The 19,167-nt window shown below is 47.8% G+C and overlaps 1 protein-coding gene across 1 annotated transcript; it reads left to right on the top strand.

Annotated features, from left to right (window-relative positions):
* The first annotated feature begins 5,927 nt into the window (after positions 1 to 5,927).
* On the top strand, positions 5,928 to 9,642 carry LOC105486697 (protein FAM25A-like). Its single transcript, XM_011749724.2, has 3 exons — positions 5,928 to 6,034; positions 7,998 to 8,060; positions 9,449 to 9,642. Exons 1-3 carry the CDS (start codon positions 5,962 to 5,964, stop codon positions 9,580 to 9,582), a joined length of 270 nt encoding a protein of 89 aa, XP_011748026.1. The 5' UTR covers positions 5,928 to 5,961; the 3' UTR covers positions 9,583 to 9,642.
* Positions 9,643 to 19,167: the final 9,525 nt, after the last annotated feature.

Raw genomic sequence — 19,167 nt, forward strand, 5'->3', positions numbered from 1 at the left:
CAGGAGGTGGAGGCTGCACTGACCCATGTTCATGCCACTGCACTCCAGCCTGGGCAACAGAGACCCTGTCCCAAAAACAGATGAAGTGGATAGAAAATAGGTCGGTAAGGACTATTGTCTATTTAAAGGACAAGCCCGCAGAGGAGTGGCTACTAGAGTGAGAAGAGGAAAAGCAGAAGAGGATAAGAAAAGGCGAAAGAGGGCCGGGCGCGGTGGCTCAAGCCTGTAATCCCAGCACTTTGGGAGGCTGAGATGGGTGGATCACGAGGTCAGGAGATTGAGACCATCCTGGCTAACACGGTGAAACCCCGTCTCTACTAAAAAATACAAAAAAAACTAGCCGGGCGAGGTGGCGGGCGCCTGTAGTCCCAGCTACTCGGGAGACTGAGGCAGGAGAATGGCGTGGACCAGGGAGGCGGAGCTTGCAGTGAGCTGAGATCCGGCCACTGCACTCCAGCCTGGGCGACAGAGCGAGACTCCGTCTCAAAAAAAAAAAAAAAAGAAAAGGCGAAAGAGTTGAAGATAGGCGAGGCTATGGTCACAGTGCTGAATGCTGCCACGCAGTGACTTGATTCAGGAACACTCACTGGATGCTGTCTCTGTTCCTCTTCTAAGTGCTGGGGTAGAGGAGAGGACAGGTGGAACACAGTTCTTGCTTTTATGAGCTTATGTTCTAGGAAGTTCAAACAAGTATTTTTTCAGGTAGTACGAAATAGCAGGAAGAGGAAGCAGGCTGAAGGGACACAGAGTGATTGGGGGCTATTTTAGGTAGAATGATAAGGAACAGCCTCTCTAGGGAGCTGACATTTGAACAGTGACCTGACTGAGGGGATGATGGAAAACAGTGCTGACATTATAGGTAGCAGGATGACTGCCAAGACAGACAGAAAAGCATTTGATGTGTGTTTGAGGAACAAACAGCAAGGTGACCAGCATGGTCAGAATGAAGAATGAGGGAAACCTTGAATGAGAATAAAGCAATTCCATCTTGGATGCTAATCTGCCATGTTCTGATTAATCCCACTTCCAAGAATTCATCTACGATTTCTATTTTATCTTTTTAAAAAAATTATTTTTTATTTTTTATTTTTTAAGACAGAGTCTCACTCTATCTCCCAGGTTGGACTGCAGTGGCACAATCACAACTCACTGCAAACTCCACCTCCCAGGTTCAAGCAATTCTCCTGCCTCAGCTTCCCGAGTAACTGGGATTACAGGCGCCTGCCACCACGCCTGGCTAATTTTTGTATTTTTAGTAGAGACAAGGTTTTACTATATTGGCCAGGCTGGTCTTGAACTCCTGACCTCAGGTGATCCGCCCACCTCGGCCTCCCAAAGTGCTGGGATTACAGGCATGAGCCACTGTGCCTGGCCGTACACATCCCTACTGAAGCACGCATTACCCTTTCCCTATGCTATATAAGCCCTGGTCAGGAAGGTGGGGGTAATGGTGCAGGGATCCACCATCTTGTCTTGGTGTCATCCCTGATTTGGTTCCTGTTCATAAATGCCTATTAAATGTATGTTTCTGAGAAACTTCATTTGTCAGCCTGTTTCTTTGGTATCTCAGTTTCCTTGACTTTTGCAGGTAGGTTTATATAAACCTGCCCACCAGAGAACAGGCAGTTTCTCAAAAAATTAAAAATAGAATTACCGGCCGGGCGCGGTGGCTCAAGCCTGTAATCCCAGCACTTTGGGAGGCCGAGACGGGCGGATCACGAGGTCAGGAGATCGAGACCATCCTGGCTGACACGGTGAAACCCCGTCTCTACTAAAAAAATACAAAAAAAAACTAGCCGGGCGAGGTGGCGGGCGCCTGTAGTCCCAGCTACTCAGGAGGCTGAGGCAGGAGAATGGCGTGAACCCGGGAGGCAGAGCTTGCAGTGAGCCGAGATCTGGCCACTGCACTCCAGCCTGGGCGGCAGAGCGAGACTCCGTCTCAAAAAAAAAAAAAAAAAAATAGAATTACCAAATGATCCAGCAATATCACTTCTGGATATATAGCCAAAATAATTGAAAGCAAGGTCTCATACAAATATTTGTACACTGATATTTATAGCAGTGGTATTCACACTCATCAAAAGATGGATGCAGCCTAATTGTCCATAGGCAGATGAATTGATAAAATGTGGTATATACATACAATAAAATATTCTTCAGCCTTAAAAAGGAAGGAAATTCTAACATGCTGTAACATGGATGAACATCAAGGACATTATGGTAAGTGAAATAAGCCAGTTACAAAAAGACAAATACTGTGTTCTTTCACTTATGTGAAGCATCTAGACTGAGTAAGCAAACTAATAGAAACAAAGTGGAACAGGGGTTGCCAGGGACATGGGGAAGGGAGAAAATGGGAAGTTGCTTAGCGGATATAGAGTTTTGGTTTTGTCAGATGAAAAAGTTCTGGAGATCGGTTGCATGGCAATATGAATGTATATTACCCAACCCAAGGGTCCTCCTTGACCTCTGTTCCAACTGTATACTTAGAAGTGATTAAGTTAGTAAATTTTGTATATATTTTACCACAATTCAAAATAGAATAATAATAATTATTATTATTATTATTTGAGATCCCTCACTCTGTTGCCCAGGCTGGAGTGCAATAGCGCCATCTCAGATCACTGCAACCTCCGCCTTCTCGGTTCAAGCAATTCTACTGCCTCAGCCTCCCGAGTAGCTGGGATTACAGGCATGTACCCCCACGCCCAGCTAATTTTGTATTTTTTTTTAGTAGACATGAGGTTTCTCCATGTTAGTCAGGCTGGTCTCCTGACCTCAGGTGATCCACCCACCTTGGCCTCCCAAAGTGCTGGGATTACAGGCCCTTTCCTCAAGTACCCATTTGAATATGTCCTCTGGCTTCCCCCAGGAGCCTGACTGATACCCAAGGTGGGTGGATGCTGGCGTGCTGCCGGGCCCCTGTTCCTCTGGTGACTGGCCAGCCAAGTCTCCGGGAGTCTCGTTAGCGGGGGCAGGCGGTGGACACAGCACAAACTGTGAGCTCAAATCCACAGAACAAAAGTGGGAGAAGACACCGGCAGGATGGACTGCCACAAAACTCTAGGCATTCGTGACGTCTGTCCTTTAAATCACACAAGGCATCATCAGGCTTCAGACATGAGACAGCCTAAGTATTTAAGTACTTCAAATAAACAAATTGTTTTTCAGAATTAGTCATTGCTAAGTTGGCAAATTGCTATTTGAAACACTGGCTCTCCTTGACTCAGTGATTCAGCCAGCTAGTCCCTTGCCAAACTAGTTTGTTGGGCAAATTCCACCTTGAGAATGTATCTGCTCCTGTCAAAGCCAGATTCTCCCTGCCTGAGGCTGCAGTTGACCTTCTGACTCAGGATATGCTGACTGGGGTCCCTAGGTCTAAGGGTGGCCCCCTTGGGCCATTGTGGGCTGAACCTCTTCCATGATGGGGTGGGGGGGCAGGCCACACCTAATTCACCCTTGACCTAATCCAGGCAGGTGAAGTTCCCTGCAGGAGTCACCTGAGCCCAGCCCCTCAGACCAGGATCCATCATGGTTAGGAGAATTTGGGGCTATCTCAGGTTCTTTGGCTACAAAGGGGTCCCACTCTTAGGGGTCTGCCCTCTATGGGGCACAGATGGCTTGCTGGGGTCCATGGGCTGGGCTGGGTGGACGGGGATCTGGTCACAGCAGCAGCAGCTGGAAGGCCAAGTGGGAGGGCACCAGGGCCTGGGGCCCATGTCTGGTCCTGGGCCTCCCCAGGCCTCTTGTCTTCTCCCCCGCGGGCATTCGGGATCTGTGTCTGGAACCAGCCTTGCCCTGGAGGTCTAGGGCCATGGGGTGTTGTCATTAGAATCGCAGTGCTCACACCAAGGCAGTGCATTAAATTAGCAGGGCAGGGTCTCATGGGCAGGGACCATGTGGAGGGGGTGGGAAGGGCAGTTGTCCCCAGAGGCTGTGGTGGGCCTGGCTCTGGGCCGGGCAGTGGGCCAGGGTCCTGCTGTGTGGCTGAGCTCTGACCACAGGCTGTCTGGGGCTGGTGAGCTCCTGAGAGAGGGGACTGGTGCAGAGTACCCTAGGGTGGGAGCTCACGAGGAGGGGTCTGTGGGGTCTGGAAACCATTCTAGAGCAGGCAGACGACACTTGTCAGGGGAACAGGCATAGAAAGGACTCCTGTGGGGGTGGGGGACACACAGCCTCAGAAGGAGCAGGGAAGGGGCTTTGACAGGTCCAGGGAGCATCCCTGAGGTTTCCTAGCACAATTCCCACCAGCCATGTCCCAGGGGTCTCCCCACCCCCCAACCCTCTGCAGTGCCAGCCCAATGCCCTGGGCAAAATATCCTGGACTCTGGCTGTTACAAAGGAGGACACGGTCATCTGGACCCGCCCGAGCTCCAGGCCCCCGACTTTCACAGCCCCGTCTGGGTCCAGAAGTTCATACATATATAAATGAAAAATGTGCAAGAATCATATGATTGTATTCCCTTTCATAAAGAGGGCCCCTCTAAATTGTTTAAGCCCCGATTCACCCCTGGCCAAAGGAGACAACAATGGCATGTGTGGGGCCGTGGCCTTGAGACCCAGAGGCCCTGCTGCCCACGATGCCCACTGCCCACCCTAGGGGGACTGGCCATAGCCCTGGAGCCCCCAAACACCATGCAGGAATGCAAGAGGGTCTCGACTCCTGAATCCCAGGCTGGGAGGGCCCACAGTCCAGTAAACTAATCAAGCTCCGTCACACCCAGGAGAGCAGCTCCGGGAGCCTGCACTGGGGAGAGAGCCTCAGACCCCTGCCCCAGGCCTGCACCCCAGAAGTAGGAGCATGGGAACACCTCTCCTTGGCTCCCGGCCAGCGGAAGTGACATCCCCCAGCCCTCTGGCTCCAGGCAGCCTCATGTCCCAGTCACTCCTTGGCCCACCCCTCCGGTTGGTCAGAGCTCACTGCCCAAGGGCACCTCCCAGCACCTCAGTGATGAGTGGAGGGAACAGGTGTTTACCAGGAGCTGGCATGCTTTGTCTCAGGGATGATTAGTGACACAGCCAGGAAGGCACGCTATCCCCATTTTACAGATGAGGAAACAGAGGCTCAGGTTGGGCTGGTGACTAAGGGAAGCAGCGTGTGGCAGGTGGCTTGAGGCATCTCTGTCCATCATGAGTGACTAGGGAGCAGCCCTGCCACGCCTCATGCGATGTACCAGGAGCCAGGGAAGCTGCTTTCTCGGGGATTCTAATTAGGACTAGAAGCATCTCCCTGAGTGGTGGTGGAGGCTTCTGTCTACTCCTCCAGGACTGCCAGGGGATAGGAGGGCACCACTGACGTCACAGAGCCTCTAGGGTGAGTGAGCATCAGCTGAGCAGCACCAGGTGACTACGTTTCTCCTCAGTGCTGTGCCCCCTCTGCCTTGGGCAAGGCACCACCCTGAATGCCCCACCTATCCCATGGAGGCTGCAAACTGCTCTGCAGAGCCAGGGTCTCCAGGAATGGGGAGGGCAGTCACCCTCACTCCACTGGTGTTTGTGACCCAAAGCACTGCCCAGGTCTCCAGGCCCATAGAACCCCCAAACCCCTTACTGGACCACATGGGGGACCTTGAGCAGCAGGCTTGGAATCCTAGGCCTTGTCTCCAGGTACATATCAGTGCCCAGGCTTGGGAAGCTTTGGTCTCACGGGGGCTGGGACTCAGGCCCTCTGCCTAAAGGAAGAGGCATGTCCAGATCTCTCCTGTCCAGCCTCAGCCCTGCTCCCTGCCCCTATCCTTCACGGAGTCCCTAGGACAGGGTTACAGAAGTCGCGTGCTGTCAGGGGATGCTGCTACCCCAGTGCCAGGGTGGTTCCGCCCAGCCCCTTCCTGCTGCCGCCCTCTCTGACTCACCTGTCCAGCCTCCTACTGGGCTGGGGCCAGGGCATGTTGTATAACAAGCTATAAAAGCACATTGGGCCAGTCCTCAGCATCCTAGTTGGCCACTGTCTGCTGCCACACGATGCTGGGAGGCCTGGGGAAGCTGGCTGCTGAGGGCCTGGCCCACCGCACCGAGAAGGCCACCGAGGGAGCCAGTGAGGACCTGGGGCTCCTTTCTACCTGGGCTGGGGGGATCTGGGGCAGACTGGGTCTGTTGGAGGCGGATCTCAGTAGGCAGGTGAGGACCTGAGGGGAGGCCTTGGCCCCTCAGGAACCCTGGTCTCCAGCCCCACCAGGACAGCACGGAGTTGAGGGGTGCAGAGCTGGGGAGGTCTCCTGGGGGCAGGGCATGAGTCCTGGTGCTGGGTGAACACTGGCAGCTTGGACCCTTCCCTCTGGAAATCTGGGGAACCTTTCTTGTCAAAACAGCCTATTCTGAATAACCTATGCAAGAAAAGGAAGATGGATTTTTATTTTTACCATAACTTTAAAGCTTCAAAGATTTCTTAACAAGTCACCAAGTCTGATCTGTTCAAAGTCAAAAAGGACATTTTCAATTTCATCCAAGTCCCCTACAGCATGTTTATTTGTATTTGTATTTGTATTTGAGATGTAGTCTTGCTCTGTCCACCAGGCTGGAGTGTAGTGGTGCGATCTTGGCTTACTGTAAATTCTGCCTCGTGGGTTCAAATGATTCTTGTGCCTCAGCCTCCTGAGTGGCTGGGATTACAGGCACCCACCACTATGCCCGGCTAATTTTTGTATTTTTAGCAGAGATGGGGTTTCGCCATGATGGCCAGGCTGGTCTCAAACTCCTGACCTCACGTGATCCGTTCCTCTTGGCCTCCCAAAGTGCTGGAATTACAGGCATGAGCCACCGCGCCTGGTCCCAAAGTGTATTTTGTATGCGGAGGTCAGCAGCTGTGCTTGGGGAGGCCCAGCCAGGCCCCACCCATGGGTCATCGTGTGAAGAACAGTCTTGCCTGAGTTTGTGTCCTCTTTCTAAATGGCAGTAGATGCGTAATTTGTTTTTGACTTTGCAGCTGGTGTGGACCACCTACTTTAACCTTTCACTAGCCTCTGAGTTTTCTATCATTCCTGTTGGGAGAAAAGCTGAGTGTTGGGAGAGAAGTTGAGGCAGGGCTTGCATGTTTGCTAGACTTGCTGGCTCCTGGCTTCCAGCACTCCCATTATCTCAAGTAGCCATACGTTTCTCATTCACTTGATACACCTTTTCCTTTCAACCTCCACATCCTCACCACCTGTTTCCTTGCTAGATCACCAATAAATAGGTGGGCTCCCAGAGCTCGGGGCCTGTGCAGCCCTCACACGTGCGATGGCCCTCTCGTCCAATTTCTCTCTCAAACTGTCTTTTTCTCATTCCTTTGTCTCCGTGGGACTTTGTCGCCCCCACGACCTGGTGTTGGTCTCATCATCCCAACAAATTCCCTTTCTAAAGATGAGGGAACCCAGAGGTGGAAGGTAGAGTTAGAGTAAGAACCATTTCTTCTGACTCCGAAATTTTTCAATTCTAGCAGGCTACCACCCACACTTTAAAAACCCTGAAGTAGGCAGAGAATTCCCTCTTGTTGGAGGAATTGCTTTGAGAGATGTGGTTTTACTGGATGAGGCTTTGGAAATTGACCCGAGGCAGGCACCAGCACATCCTGAAAGGAGTGTGACCTGGCACACAGGCCCAGCCTGGGCTTCATGTCTCAGCTGGCAAGATGGCCTGCTCATTGCCATTCCAGGCCGGGCAGGGCCAAGGGGTTTCAAGGACCCGTGCCCTCATGGGGCTCACTGAACTCGTCTTCCGGCAGCCAGGGCCCAGCATCTCCTAATGAAACCTGCTGTGGACGAAGGTCCTTCTTGTGCGTCAGTCTGTCCTGGCTGGGGGTGGCATCCCAGAGCCCCACCGTGGATGTCCAGGGATGTATAGGTCCATTGTGAGGATAAGCCAGCACTGAGTCCTCACCCTGGACTTGGGGGGCATGGGCCTGCTCTGAGCCCTCACACTAGATTGGGAGGGCAGTGGGCCTGCTCTGAGACCTCACCCTGGACTGGGAGGGCAGCGGGCCTGCTCTGAGACCTCACTCTGGACTTGTCTCCTCTGTTCAGTTCATGCCGTGGAGGAAGTGGTGAAGGAGGTGGTGGGACATGCCAAGGAGACTGGAGAGAAAGGTACAGCCGGCTGAGGTCAGGCGGGGAAGGAGGGAGGGAGGAAGGGAAGCCAGGTGCTGGGCCAGTCTGTTCTTTGACTAACCAGGTCAAACTCCGCCCCTGATGTCGCAGCCTTTCAGAGCCTCTCAGCTGGCAGTTATTTATGCTCATCGGAGGCCACAGAGCGTACTGCGTTAGGGCACAGTCTAGATGGTTCTCTCTGTGGAATGATAAGAAGACAAAGTCACAAAAGACTATGTGACAGCACACTGGGACAAAACATTTAACACGGCCAGGCATGGCGGCGGCTCACTCCTGTAATCCCAGCACTTTGGGAGGCCAAGGCGGGCGGATCACGAGGTCAGGAGATTGAGACCATCCTGGCTAACGTGGTGAAACCCCGTCTCTACTAAAAATACAAAAATCAACTGGGCATGGTGACACATGCCTATAATCCCAGCTACTCAGGAGTCAGAGGCAGGAGAATCCCTTGAACTTGGGAGGCGGAGGTTGCAGTGAGCTGAGATTGTGCCAGTGCACTCCAGCCTGGGTGACAGGCAAGACTCTGTCTCAAAAACAAAAACAAACCATAAACTGAGTGACCTAGAAACAACAGAAATTCATTTCTCACACTCCTGGAGGATGGGAAGTGCAAGGTCAAGGCACTGGCAGATTTGGCATCTGGTGAGGGCATCTTCCTGGTTCGTGGATGGGCCTAGCTGTGTCCTCACATCGTGGAAGGAGCTAGCTCTCTGTGGTCTTTTTTACGTGGGTGCTAATTGCAACTTCCCAAAGGCCCCAAAGGCCCCACCTCTTAATACCATCACATTAGGACTGAGGATTTCAACATAGGAGTTTTGAGGGAGAAGATATCATAAACATGTAGACATAGTAATAACATAAGAGACTTTGGCCTAATCTTGGAGAGGGGAGAATCTTTAGAACTATGACAAAAAAACCCAGTAGCCATAAGGGAAATATTAAATAAATTCGACAGTCCAAAACTTCGAAATTTTCTGTAGCCAAAAAAAAAAAAAAACCAAAACAAAACAACAACAACAAACTATAAACCAAGCCAAAAGAAAAATCACAAACTGATGAAAAAATATTTGTAATACAAATGATAATCCAATATAACAACCCAATATAAAAATGGCTAAAAGACATAAGCAGGCATTTTCCAGAAAAAAGGACAAGCAGGCAATGTACCCACGAGTAGATGCTCAGTCTCACTCACAGTTGAAGAAATACAAGTTGTTGGGGAAATTAAAACCAAATTCAAATTCATTCTGCCAGGAGGCCACTCCAGGGACTAATCCATTAAGATGGCCACATCCCACAGGCCACTCAAGGGGACACAAGTTCAGCAGGTGGATCACTAGGACATTCTTCCTCTTTCTTTCCAACAGCCATTGCCGAAGCCGTAAAGAAAGCCCAAGAGTCAGCGGACAAAAAGGTGAAGGAAGTCACTGAGACAGTGACCAACACAGTCACAAATGCCATCACCCATGCAGCAGAGAGTCTGGGCAAACTTGGACAGTGAGTGCACCTGCTACCACGGCCCACCCTTCCCGAGTCCCAATAAAAAGCCATGAAATCTGTACTTCGAGCCCTGGATTTATTCCCATTTGGAGGGAAACACTAGGCAAAGTGTTTTCTTGTTGATATAAAATATTTTACATATGTATGGAGTACATTTGAGTATTTATTACATGCACAGAATGTGTGGTGATCAGTTGGTGTTTAGGGTGCCCATCACCTTGAATATTTGGTATTACTATGTGTTGGGTACATTTCAAGTCCCCTCTTCTAGCTACTTTGTTTTCTTGTTTTTGTTTTTGTTTTGAGACAGAGTCTTGCTCTGTCACCCAGGCTGGAGGGCAGTGGCGTGATCTCTGTTCACTGCAACCTCTGCCTCCCAGGTTCAAGCAATTCTCCTGCCTCAGTCTCCCGAGTAGCTAGGAATACAAGCGCAGGCTACGACACCTGGCTAGTTTTTTATTTTTTAGTTTTTGTATTTTTAGTAGAGACGGCGTTTCACCAAGCTATCCAGGCTGGTCTCAAACTCCTGACCTCAAGTAATCGGCCTGCCTGGGCCTCCAAAAATGCTGGGATTATAGGCATGGGATACTGCACCTAGCCTTCTAGCTGCTTTGAAATATACAATACATTGCTGCTAACTATAATCACCCTAGGTGAAGTATTTTTCAACAGAAACACTTTGCATGTCCCCCGTGTCTCCTCTGCTGAGGCAGGCACTGGCATTGGGGCCCCTGCTGCTGGTTGGATAGGTCCCCATGGTTAATCAGATGCTTCTGTCTCACACTAAGATCTTTCATGTCAGGAAGGGGCTCTTCTGGAAGAATAGTTAGTGTCTGTGCTATGTTTGCTAAAAAACTGTTTCCCAGCAACTATACATAGCTTTCAGGCACCTCAGTACTTCAAGAACACAGTAAAGGAGGACCCTCATTTGTTTTGCATATTTTTGGGATTTTTCTTGAGATGTTGTTGCAGGACTCAGGGCAGATAAGCAGTTTGATGAAGAATTTAACAAGGCAGGTCCCCAACTGAGCTGCTTCCTGTTCTCACAGAGATCAGATAAGCATTTCTGCTGGACAGTTACAGAATCCGGTTGAGGAAAGACTGAGTCACTGCTCAGTCATCCTAGAAGCTGCTGTTTTTCTTCTCTCTTTTTTTTTTTTTGAGACGGAGTCTCACTCTGTTGCCCAGGCAGGAGTTCAGTGGCATGGTCTTGGCTCACTGCAACCTCTGCCTCCTGGATTCAAACAGTTCTCCTGCCTCAGCCTACTGAGTAGCTGGGACTACAGGCGCCCGCCACCATGCCCAGCTAATTTTTTGTATTTTTAGTAGAGACGGGGTTTCACCATGTTAGCCAGGATGGTCTCGATCTCCTGACCTCATTATCTGCCTGCCTTGGCCTCCCAAAGTGCTGGGATTAGAGGCGTGAGCCACCGCACCTGGCCCAGAATATTTAGCGACTGATGTCAGGCCTACGTGTTGATAGTGGGTAGTAGTGGGCAGATGCCTGGCCCTCTCTCTTTCTTCTCATGAGCAAGTCAGTATCACAGAGGTTAAACATATCTTTAAGTAGCATTTAACTTAAAATTTTTTTAATAAAAAAGAAATAATTTGTAAAAATATTGCATCCCCTATTAATCTTGCTGGAAGCTATTTGTTCTTAGCAGAAATGAGAAGAAAATGTGTTTTGCTTAAAAAAGAAGTGAGTTGTTCATCATATTTCTGGATCTCATCTAGACTTGGCCTCACAGTTGGTGAACAGCCCAGGAATAGCCAATGTCTTAGCTTTGGAACGTTTGCCACTTTCCAGCTACAGCTGGATCTTATATCCTGGTTTGCTTCCTGATGACTTTCAAATTCTCCTGATCCAAATGCAAGCGCAGAAGCACGAGCACATTGTTGGCGGCAGTATTATAGACTGAAACACCCTCTTTGGATGGCAGTGCCTCACACAGGACTTCATTCTCCAGGTGTGCACAGGTACACACAGGAGCCCAAAGGATAAACACAGAGATTTATTGAAGCATATTTGTATTACTGAGAGATTAGAAACATCCTAAAATGTTAACCAAATCACTTGGATGAAAAGTTTTGCTCTGCTTATTAGGTTTGGCATACAATGTGGAAGTGACATCTATCACTTCCGGTGTATTATGGATACTTTAGCTCAAAAACTAAGACCTGTACCTAGATGGACACCAAAAGGGACTGGTAAACAAATATTGCATATACAGGGGTGTGGGGCGGCTCCGGGGCGGGGGATGGTGGCAGCCTCGGTTGCCCTGGCTCCAGGACGACCAGGTGGATCCCAGAAGCACTGTGAAACGGGCTGGCTCCTGAGCCAGCCGGGAGGACACTTACTACAGCTGCTCAGAAGCACCACTGGAAGCTCAGATGTGGGCGCCCCCGCCAGAAGCAGAGAAGGGTACAGAGAAGCTACAGAGAAGCCTCTCCTGATGCCCCAGGGAGCAAGCCGACTCCTTCCAGGATCCAGGAACACCACAAAGCAATATGAAACCCGTTCATGAGAGGAGTCAGGAATGGCTTCCACCAAAGAAATGAGACCTCCCCGTGACCAGCCAGGCGCAGTGGCTCAGGTCTGTAATCCCAGCACTTTGGGAGGTCAAGGTGGGTGGATCACCTGAGGTCAGAAGTTTGAGACCAGCCTGGCCAACATGGTGAAAACCCGTTTCTACTAAAAATACAAAAATTAGCCAGGTGTGGTCACACATGCCTGTAATTCTGGCTACTTGGGAGGCTAAGATGGGAGAATCACTTGAACCTGGGAGGCAGAGGTTTCATTGAGCCGAGATTGTGTCACTGCACTCTAGGCTGGGTGACAGAGAGAGTCTCCATCTAAAAAAAAAAAAGAGGTATGCCAAATCAAACAAAAATTACAGAAATCTATCATAGGATAGGTGGGCACGGTGGCTCATGTCTGTAATCCCAGCACTTTGGGAGGCCGAGGCAGGTGGATCATGAGGTCAGGAGATTGAGACCATCCTGCCCAATATGGTGAAACCCTGTCTCTACTAAAAATACAAAAAGTAGCCAGGTGTGGTGGTGGGCGCCTGTAGTCCCAGCTGCTCAGGAGACTAAGGCAGGAGAATCACTTGAACCCAGGAGGCGGAGGTTGCAGTGAGCCGAGATCGCGCCACTGCACTCCAGCCTGGGCAACAAGAGCGAAAACTCTGTCTCAGAAAAAAAAAAGAGAGAAATCTGTCATAGGATTATATGAGGAGACCGGTTTTATTTATATAGGAACTACCTATCTTTTGACTAGATCTCTGAGCTCCGGGCAGAGCCCACACTGAATCCTGGGTCTCCAAAAAGGGAGAATTATTATGAGGCTAGACCATGTGATGCTTTCACAGTGCACTTAAAAAGTTTTTTTAAACGAAGACACTTCTAATGTCTAAACTACACTCTTCCTTAAAAAAGCCTTTGGTGCAATAACTCTTTTAGTCAATAAGTCAGGTAACACAATACAAAAGTAAGCAGCGTAAGAGCTGAGATGAACTTGTCTGCTTATACTCTTGGGGTTTCATAAGGAAAAACAGGTTTCTCCCCAAAAGGGCATCTGGCGCCTTCTCTGCTTTCTTGAAGGAAAGTCAGGCTATTATAAACTATAATATTTTAGGTCCCTTATGCAGCAGAGGGTGCAAGAGAGAGAGAGAGACAGCAGAAGTAAATGAAAAAAAAAAAACAGAATTCAGTCAACTGAGAAAAAAAATCTTTAGTTAGAAAAAAAAAGAGAGAGAGAGAGACAAGGTCCTAGGAGAAAAAAAAAAATGTGAAGGCCTTTTCAATACACACACACACACACACACACATGCACAAACACACACACACATGCACACACACACACATGCACACACACACATACACACATACACACATGCACACACACACATGCACAAACACACACACATGCACACACACATAAACACACCCACATGCATACACACACATGCACACACATACACGCACAAATACACATGAACACACACACACACATTGCACAAACACACACGCACAAGCACACATACACACACGCACAAATACACATGAACACACACACATGCACAAACACACACACGCACACATCTTGGATGTTAGCTTTTAGTTAAGCTGACTTTTAATCATTGAGCTCCTTTTAAAAAACCTTTTTAAATCCATTACCATAATTCAGCTAGAACAAATTGCTGCTATTTCAGAAGTGCCAAGTATCAAACCAGAATTAGCTTGATTTAGGAACAACACCACAGCAGTCGTGGTGGTAAAAAAGAAGCCAGAGCCCTTAGCTATGGAACTGCAGTGTGGGGTGACAGCCATTGCCCTTTCAGTTTGGCCTGGCTAGCAAAAAGGTGGCCTTGTTATGTAAATAAAGCCCCTTAAGTAATCAAAATAAAAAATCTTTCCTACTTTTTTTTCTTTTTTTTTTTCCTTTTATTGGCCGTTTTTCTCCCCCACCACAGTGTGGGAATTTAGCCACTTCAGAGGTTTTGTTCCCCATAATTTGGAAGTTTCCTTTGGATTTGATGGAGTCGGATAGAGCTGATCAATCCCAATGGGAAAAAGACTGAAACAACAACAAAAACAGAAACAAACAAACAACAACAAAAACAATTAAGCAAAACAAATATGGTACAACTTATCCAACTACTGAGTGCTCTAATGGTAAAGAGAAATTACAACCAACTGGTTGTTAATCTTAACTTTAGCCAATACAAACTCCAATTCAGTTACCCATCCTTAGGTAAGGAATGGGTCTCAGGCTGAAGGCCGCTCTCCACCATCCTAGAAGCAGGAAAAAACTCAAATTTGTCTTCCCCATTGGAAGCAAGCTCAAACTCCATAAATGAGTTACCTGCATTTCATCGTCATCAAAGCAGGAAAAACTTGCCTTTCTTGTGTTGGAAGCTAGTAAAACTCCGAAAAAAGGAGTTGTACAGCAACATAAACTTTAGATCTTGATCAAATTTTGGAAGCTCAGTGATTGGAGGGGGTGCCTCCAGGCCTCAGCAAATTTTCCTATTGGTTTGAGCCATAAAGATAGTTCAAGCTGGTACCGAGCACGGATAGGAGATTTGTCAAAGGTCAGGAGCGCCCCTACCCAGAATCTCTTCATGATTGCCAAAATGTGAGCCCTGAATATCTGAGAAAGGTCTTGTTTAATTTGGAAAGCTTATTTTGCCAAGATTGAGGATGCACACCTGTGACACAGCCTCAGGAGGTCCTGATGACACGTGCCCAAGGTAGTCAGGGCACAGCTTGGTTTTATACATTTTAGGGAGACATGAGACATCAATCTATATATATAAGATATACATTGGTTCTGTCAAGAAAGGTCAGACAGCTCAAGCAGCCAGAAGGCTTCCAGGTCACAGGTAGGTGAGAGACAAATGGTTGCATTCTTCTGAGTTTCTGATTAGCCTTTGCAAAGGAGGCAATCAGATATGCATTTATCTCAGTGAACAGAGGGATGACTTTGAATAGAATGGGAGGCAGGTTTGCCCTAAGCAGGTCCCAGCTTGACTTTTCCCTTTAGCTTAGTGATTTTGGGGCCCCAAGATTTATTTTCCATTCACTATGTGTGTGTAGGGGGGGTGTGGGGGTGTGGGTGTATGTATATGTATATATACGTATGTGTATATACACACAAATAAACAAATTGAAAAATCTCATTAAGTACAGCAAGTCATATGGTATTTTTAACTTGCCCTATTCTATTCTCATCCCCTCCTCACTGGCTCCACTGCAGCCTTGCAAATTAACAGCCCATAATTACAGTGAGGACCAATAGCCTGGCAGCCACTGGAAAGACAGAACGGGGCTCGATTTCCTTCAAAGCCTCATTCCCAGAGAACTGTCATTTGACTTGGCTGGTGGTTTTCAGAAACATCCCACTGCCAGGATGTCTTTATTTTTCCTAAGAGCTCACTTAATGCAAACGTTTTTTCCTTAGGGTATTTGTCGAAAACATTTAAAGGCCGTTATTCAAGTTGGTGCCTGTATGAGGTTGTACATAACATTTTGGGCAGACAATAGGCTAACCAAAAGCTTTAAAAGAAAAGCAGGAGAATGAGATGTCCATAAGGGCTTCGAAAATTCCAACTGAATGATTCCTGGGAATCTGTGAGGCTACTCCCAAGTGTAGGGCTGCGTACATGTTCAGTAAAGACCTGGGAAGGCTCAAAGCTCTCACCTCTGACTGACCTTGAGGCTCTGGGCAAGCAGGAAGTGAAGGCTAAAGCAGAGATGTAAACTGCCTGACTGAGTATTGAAGAGTAGCCCCAGACTACAAAATTATTTCAGAAAGCTCATTAAACACTGAACAACAATAACAAACAGCAGCAACAACAGCAACAACAAATAGTGGGTATAGAATCTGATTTCCAGAGTTGTCACATTAGATCAGGGGTCCCCAACCCTGTGGGCCATGAACTAGGTCCATGGCCTAGTGAGGAACTGGGCCACACAGCAGTAGAAGCAGTGAGCAAGTAAGCGAAGCTTCATCTGTATTTACTGTTCTCCATCACTCGCATTACTGCCTGAGTTTTGCCTGCTGTCAGATCAATGGTGGCATTAGATTCTCATAGGAGCACCAACCTTATTGTGAACTGAACATGTGAGAGGTCTAGGCTGCATGCTCCTTATGAGAATCTGATGCCTGATGATCTAATGCACTTCCCCTGCAGTGTGCATCTGTCACTATCTCCCATCATCCCCAGATGGGACCGTCTAGTTGCAGGAAAACAAGCTCCAGGCTCCCACTGATTCTACTTTATGGTGAGGTGCATAATTATTATATATTACAATGTAATAATAATAAAAATAAAGTGCACAATAAATGTAATGTGCCTGTGCTGGGTGCCATTGCTCACACTCGTAATCCCAGAACTTTGGGAGGCCGAGGCAGGTGGATCACCTGAGGTCAGGAGTTTGAGACCAGCCTGGCCAACATGATGAAACCCCGTCTCTACAAAAAAGACAAAACTTAGCCAGTTGTGGTGGCCGGTGCCTGTAATCCTAGTTACTTGGGAGGCTGAGGCAGGAGAATTGCTTGAACCCAGGAGGCAGAGATTGCAGTGAGCCTAGATTGCACCACTGTACTCTAGCCTGGGTGACAAGAGTGAGATTTTGTCTCAAAAAATAATAAATAAATAAATAAATAAATAAATATATGTAATGTGCTTGAATCATTCCAAAACCATCTCCCCTATACCCCTAGTCCATGAAAAAATTGTCTTCCATGAAACTGGTCCCTAGTGACAAAAAGGTTGGGATGAACTAATTTACACTCCCACCAACAGTATATTAAGTCTTCCTGGCTGGGTGCAGTGGTTCACACCTGTAATCCCAGCACTTTGGGAGGCCGGGGCGGGCAGATCACTGAGGTCAGGAGTCACCAAGGTCGAGACCAGCCTGGCCAATGCGGCAAAACCTGGTCTCTACTAAAAACACAAAAATTAGCTGGGCATGGTGGCATACACCTGTAATCCCAGCTACTCGGGAGTCTGAGGCAGAAGAATTGCTTGAACAAGGGAGGCAGAGGTTGCAGTGAGCCGAGATTGTTCCACTACACCCCAGCCTGGGCGACAGATCTAGACTGCTTCTGAAAAAACAAAACAAGCAAACAAAAAACAAACAAATCAGTGTATTTTCACTTGCGTCCGTGTGAAGAGGCCACCAAGCAGGCTTTGGGTGAGCAACAAGGCTGTTTATTTCACCTGGGTGCAGGCGGGCTGAGTCCAAAAAGAGAGTCAGAGAAGGGAGATAGGGGTGGGGCCTTTTTATAAGTTTTGCATAGGCAAAGGAAAATTACAGTCCAAGGGGGTTGTTCCTTGGCAGGCAGGGGTGGGGGTCACAAAGTGCTCAGTGGGGGAGCTTTTGAGCCAGGATGAGCCAGGATGAGCCATGAGAAGGAATTTCACAAGGTAGTGTCACCAGTTAAGGTAGGGACCATTTTCACTTCTTTTGTGGGGGAACCTCATCAGTTAAGACAAGAACAGTCCATTTTCATTTCTTTTGTGATTCTTCACTTGCTTCAGGCCATCTGGGCGTATACGTGCAGGTCACCCTGGATATGATGGCTTAGCTTGGGCTCAGAGGCGGCATACACCTGTAATCCCAGCTACTCGGGAGACTGAGACAGGAGAATTGCTTGAACATGGGAGGCAGAGGTTGCAGTGAGCCAAGATTACACCACTACACCCCAGCCTGGGCGACACAGCAAGACTATGCCTGAAAAAACAAATAAAAAACAAACAAACAAACCAGTGCATAAGTGTTCATTTTTCTCCACAACCTCGCCAGCATCTGTTATTTTTTTGTTCATCTTTTATTTTTCATAATAGCCATTCTGACTGGTGTGAGATGGCATCTCATTGTGGTTTTGATTTGCATTTCTCTAATGATCAAGGATGTTGACCCTTTTCTTACATACTTGTTGGCCACATGTATGTTGTATTAGGGTTCACTAGAGGGACAGAACTAATAGGATATATGTATATATGAAAGGGAGGTTTTAGGAGAATTGACTTACACGATCACAAGGTGAAGTCCCACGATAGGCTGTCTGCAAGCTGAGGAGCAAGGAAGGCAGTGGTGAATCAGTCCGAGTCCCAAAACCTCAAAAGTAGGGAAACTTATAGTGCAGCCTTTAGTCTGCGGTGGCCAAAGGCCCGAGAGACACTGGCACAACACTGATGTAAGTCCAAGAGTCCAAAAGCTGAAGAACTTGGAGTCTGATGTTCGAGGGCAGGAAGCATCTAGTATGGGAGAAACATGAAAGCTGGAAGACTCAGCAAGTCAAGTCCTTCCACCTTCTTCTGCTTGTTTTATTCTTGCCACGCTGGCAGCTATTTAGATGGTGCCCACCCAGATTGAGGGTGGGTCTGCCTCTCCCAGTCCACTGACTCAAATGTTAATCTTCTTTGGCAGCATTCTCACAGACACACCCAGGAAAAATACTTTGCATCCTTCAATCCAGTTAAGTTGACACTGCATATTAACATCACATATGTCTTCTTTTGAAAAATGTTATGTCCTTTGTTTACTTTTTAATGGGATTTTTTTTCTTCTAAATTTGCATACATTACTTATAGATGCTAGATATTAGACCTTTGTTAAATGGATACTTTGCAAAATTTTTCTCCTGTTCTGTTGTTTTCTGTTTATTCTGTTGATAGTTTCTTTCAATGTGCAGAAACTCTTAGTTTAATTAGATCTCATTTGTCAATTTTTGCTTTTGTTGCAATTGCTTTTGGTGTCTTTGTCATAAAATCTTGGCCCATTCCTATGTCCAGAGTGGTATTGCTTAGGATGTCTTCCAGGGTTTGTTTGTTTGTTTTTTTTTTTAGAGACAGAGTTTTTTTCTGTTGCCCAGGCTGGAGTGCAGTGGTGTGATCTGGGCTCACTGCAACCTCTGCCTCCTGGGTTCAAGTGATTCTCCTTCCCCAGCCTCCTGAGTAGCTGGGATTACAGGTGCCCATTACCATGCCTGGCTAATTTTTTAGTATTTTTAGAAGAGATAGGGTTTCACCATGTTGACCAGGCTGGTCTTGAACTCCTGACCTCAGGTGAT

This window comes from Macaca nemestrina, chromosome 9, assembly GCF_043159975.1.
Source record: "Macaca nemestrina isolate mMacNem1 chromosome 9, mMacNem.hap1, whole genome shotgun sequence".
NCBI lineage: Eukaryota > Metazoa > Chordata > Mammalia > Primates > Cercopithecidae > Macaca > Macaca nemestrina.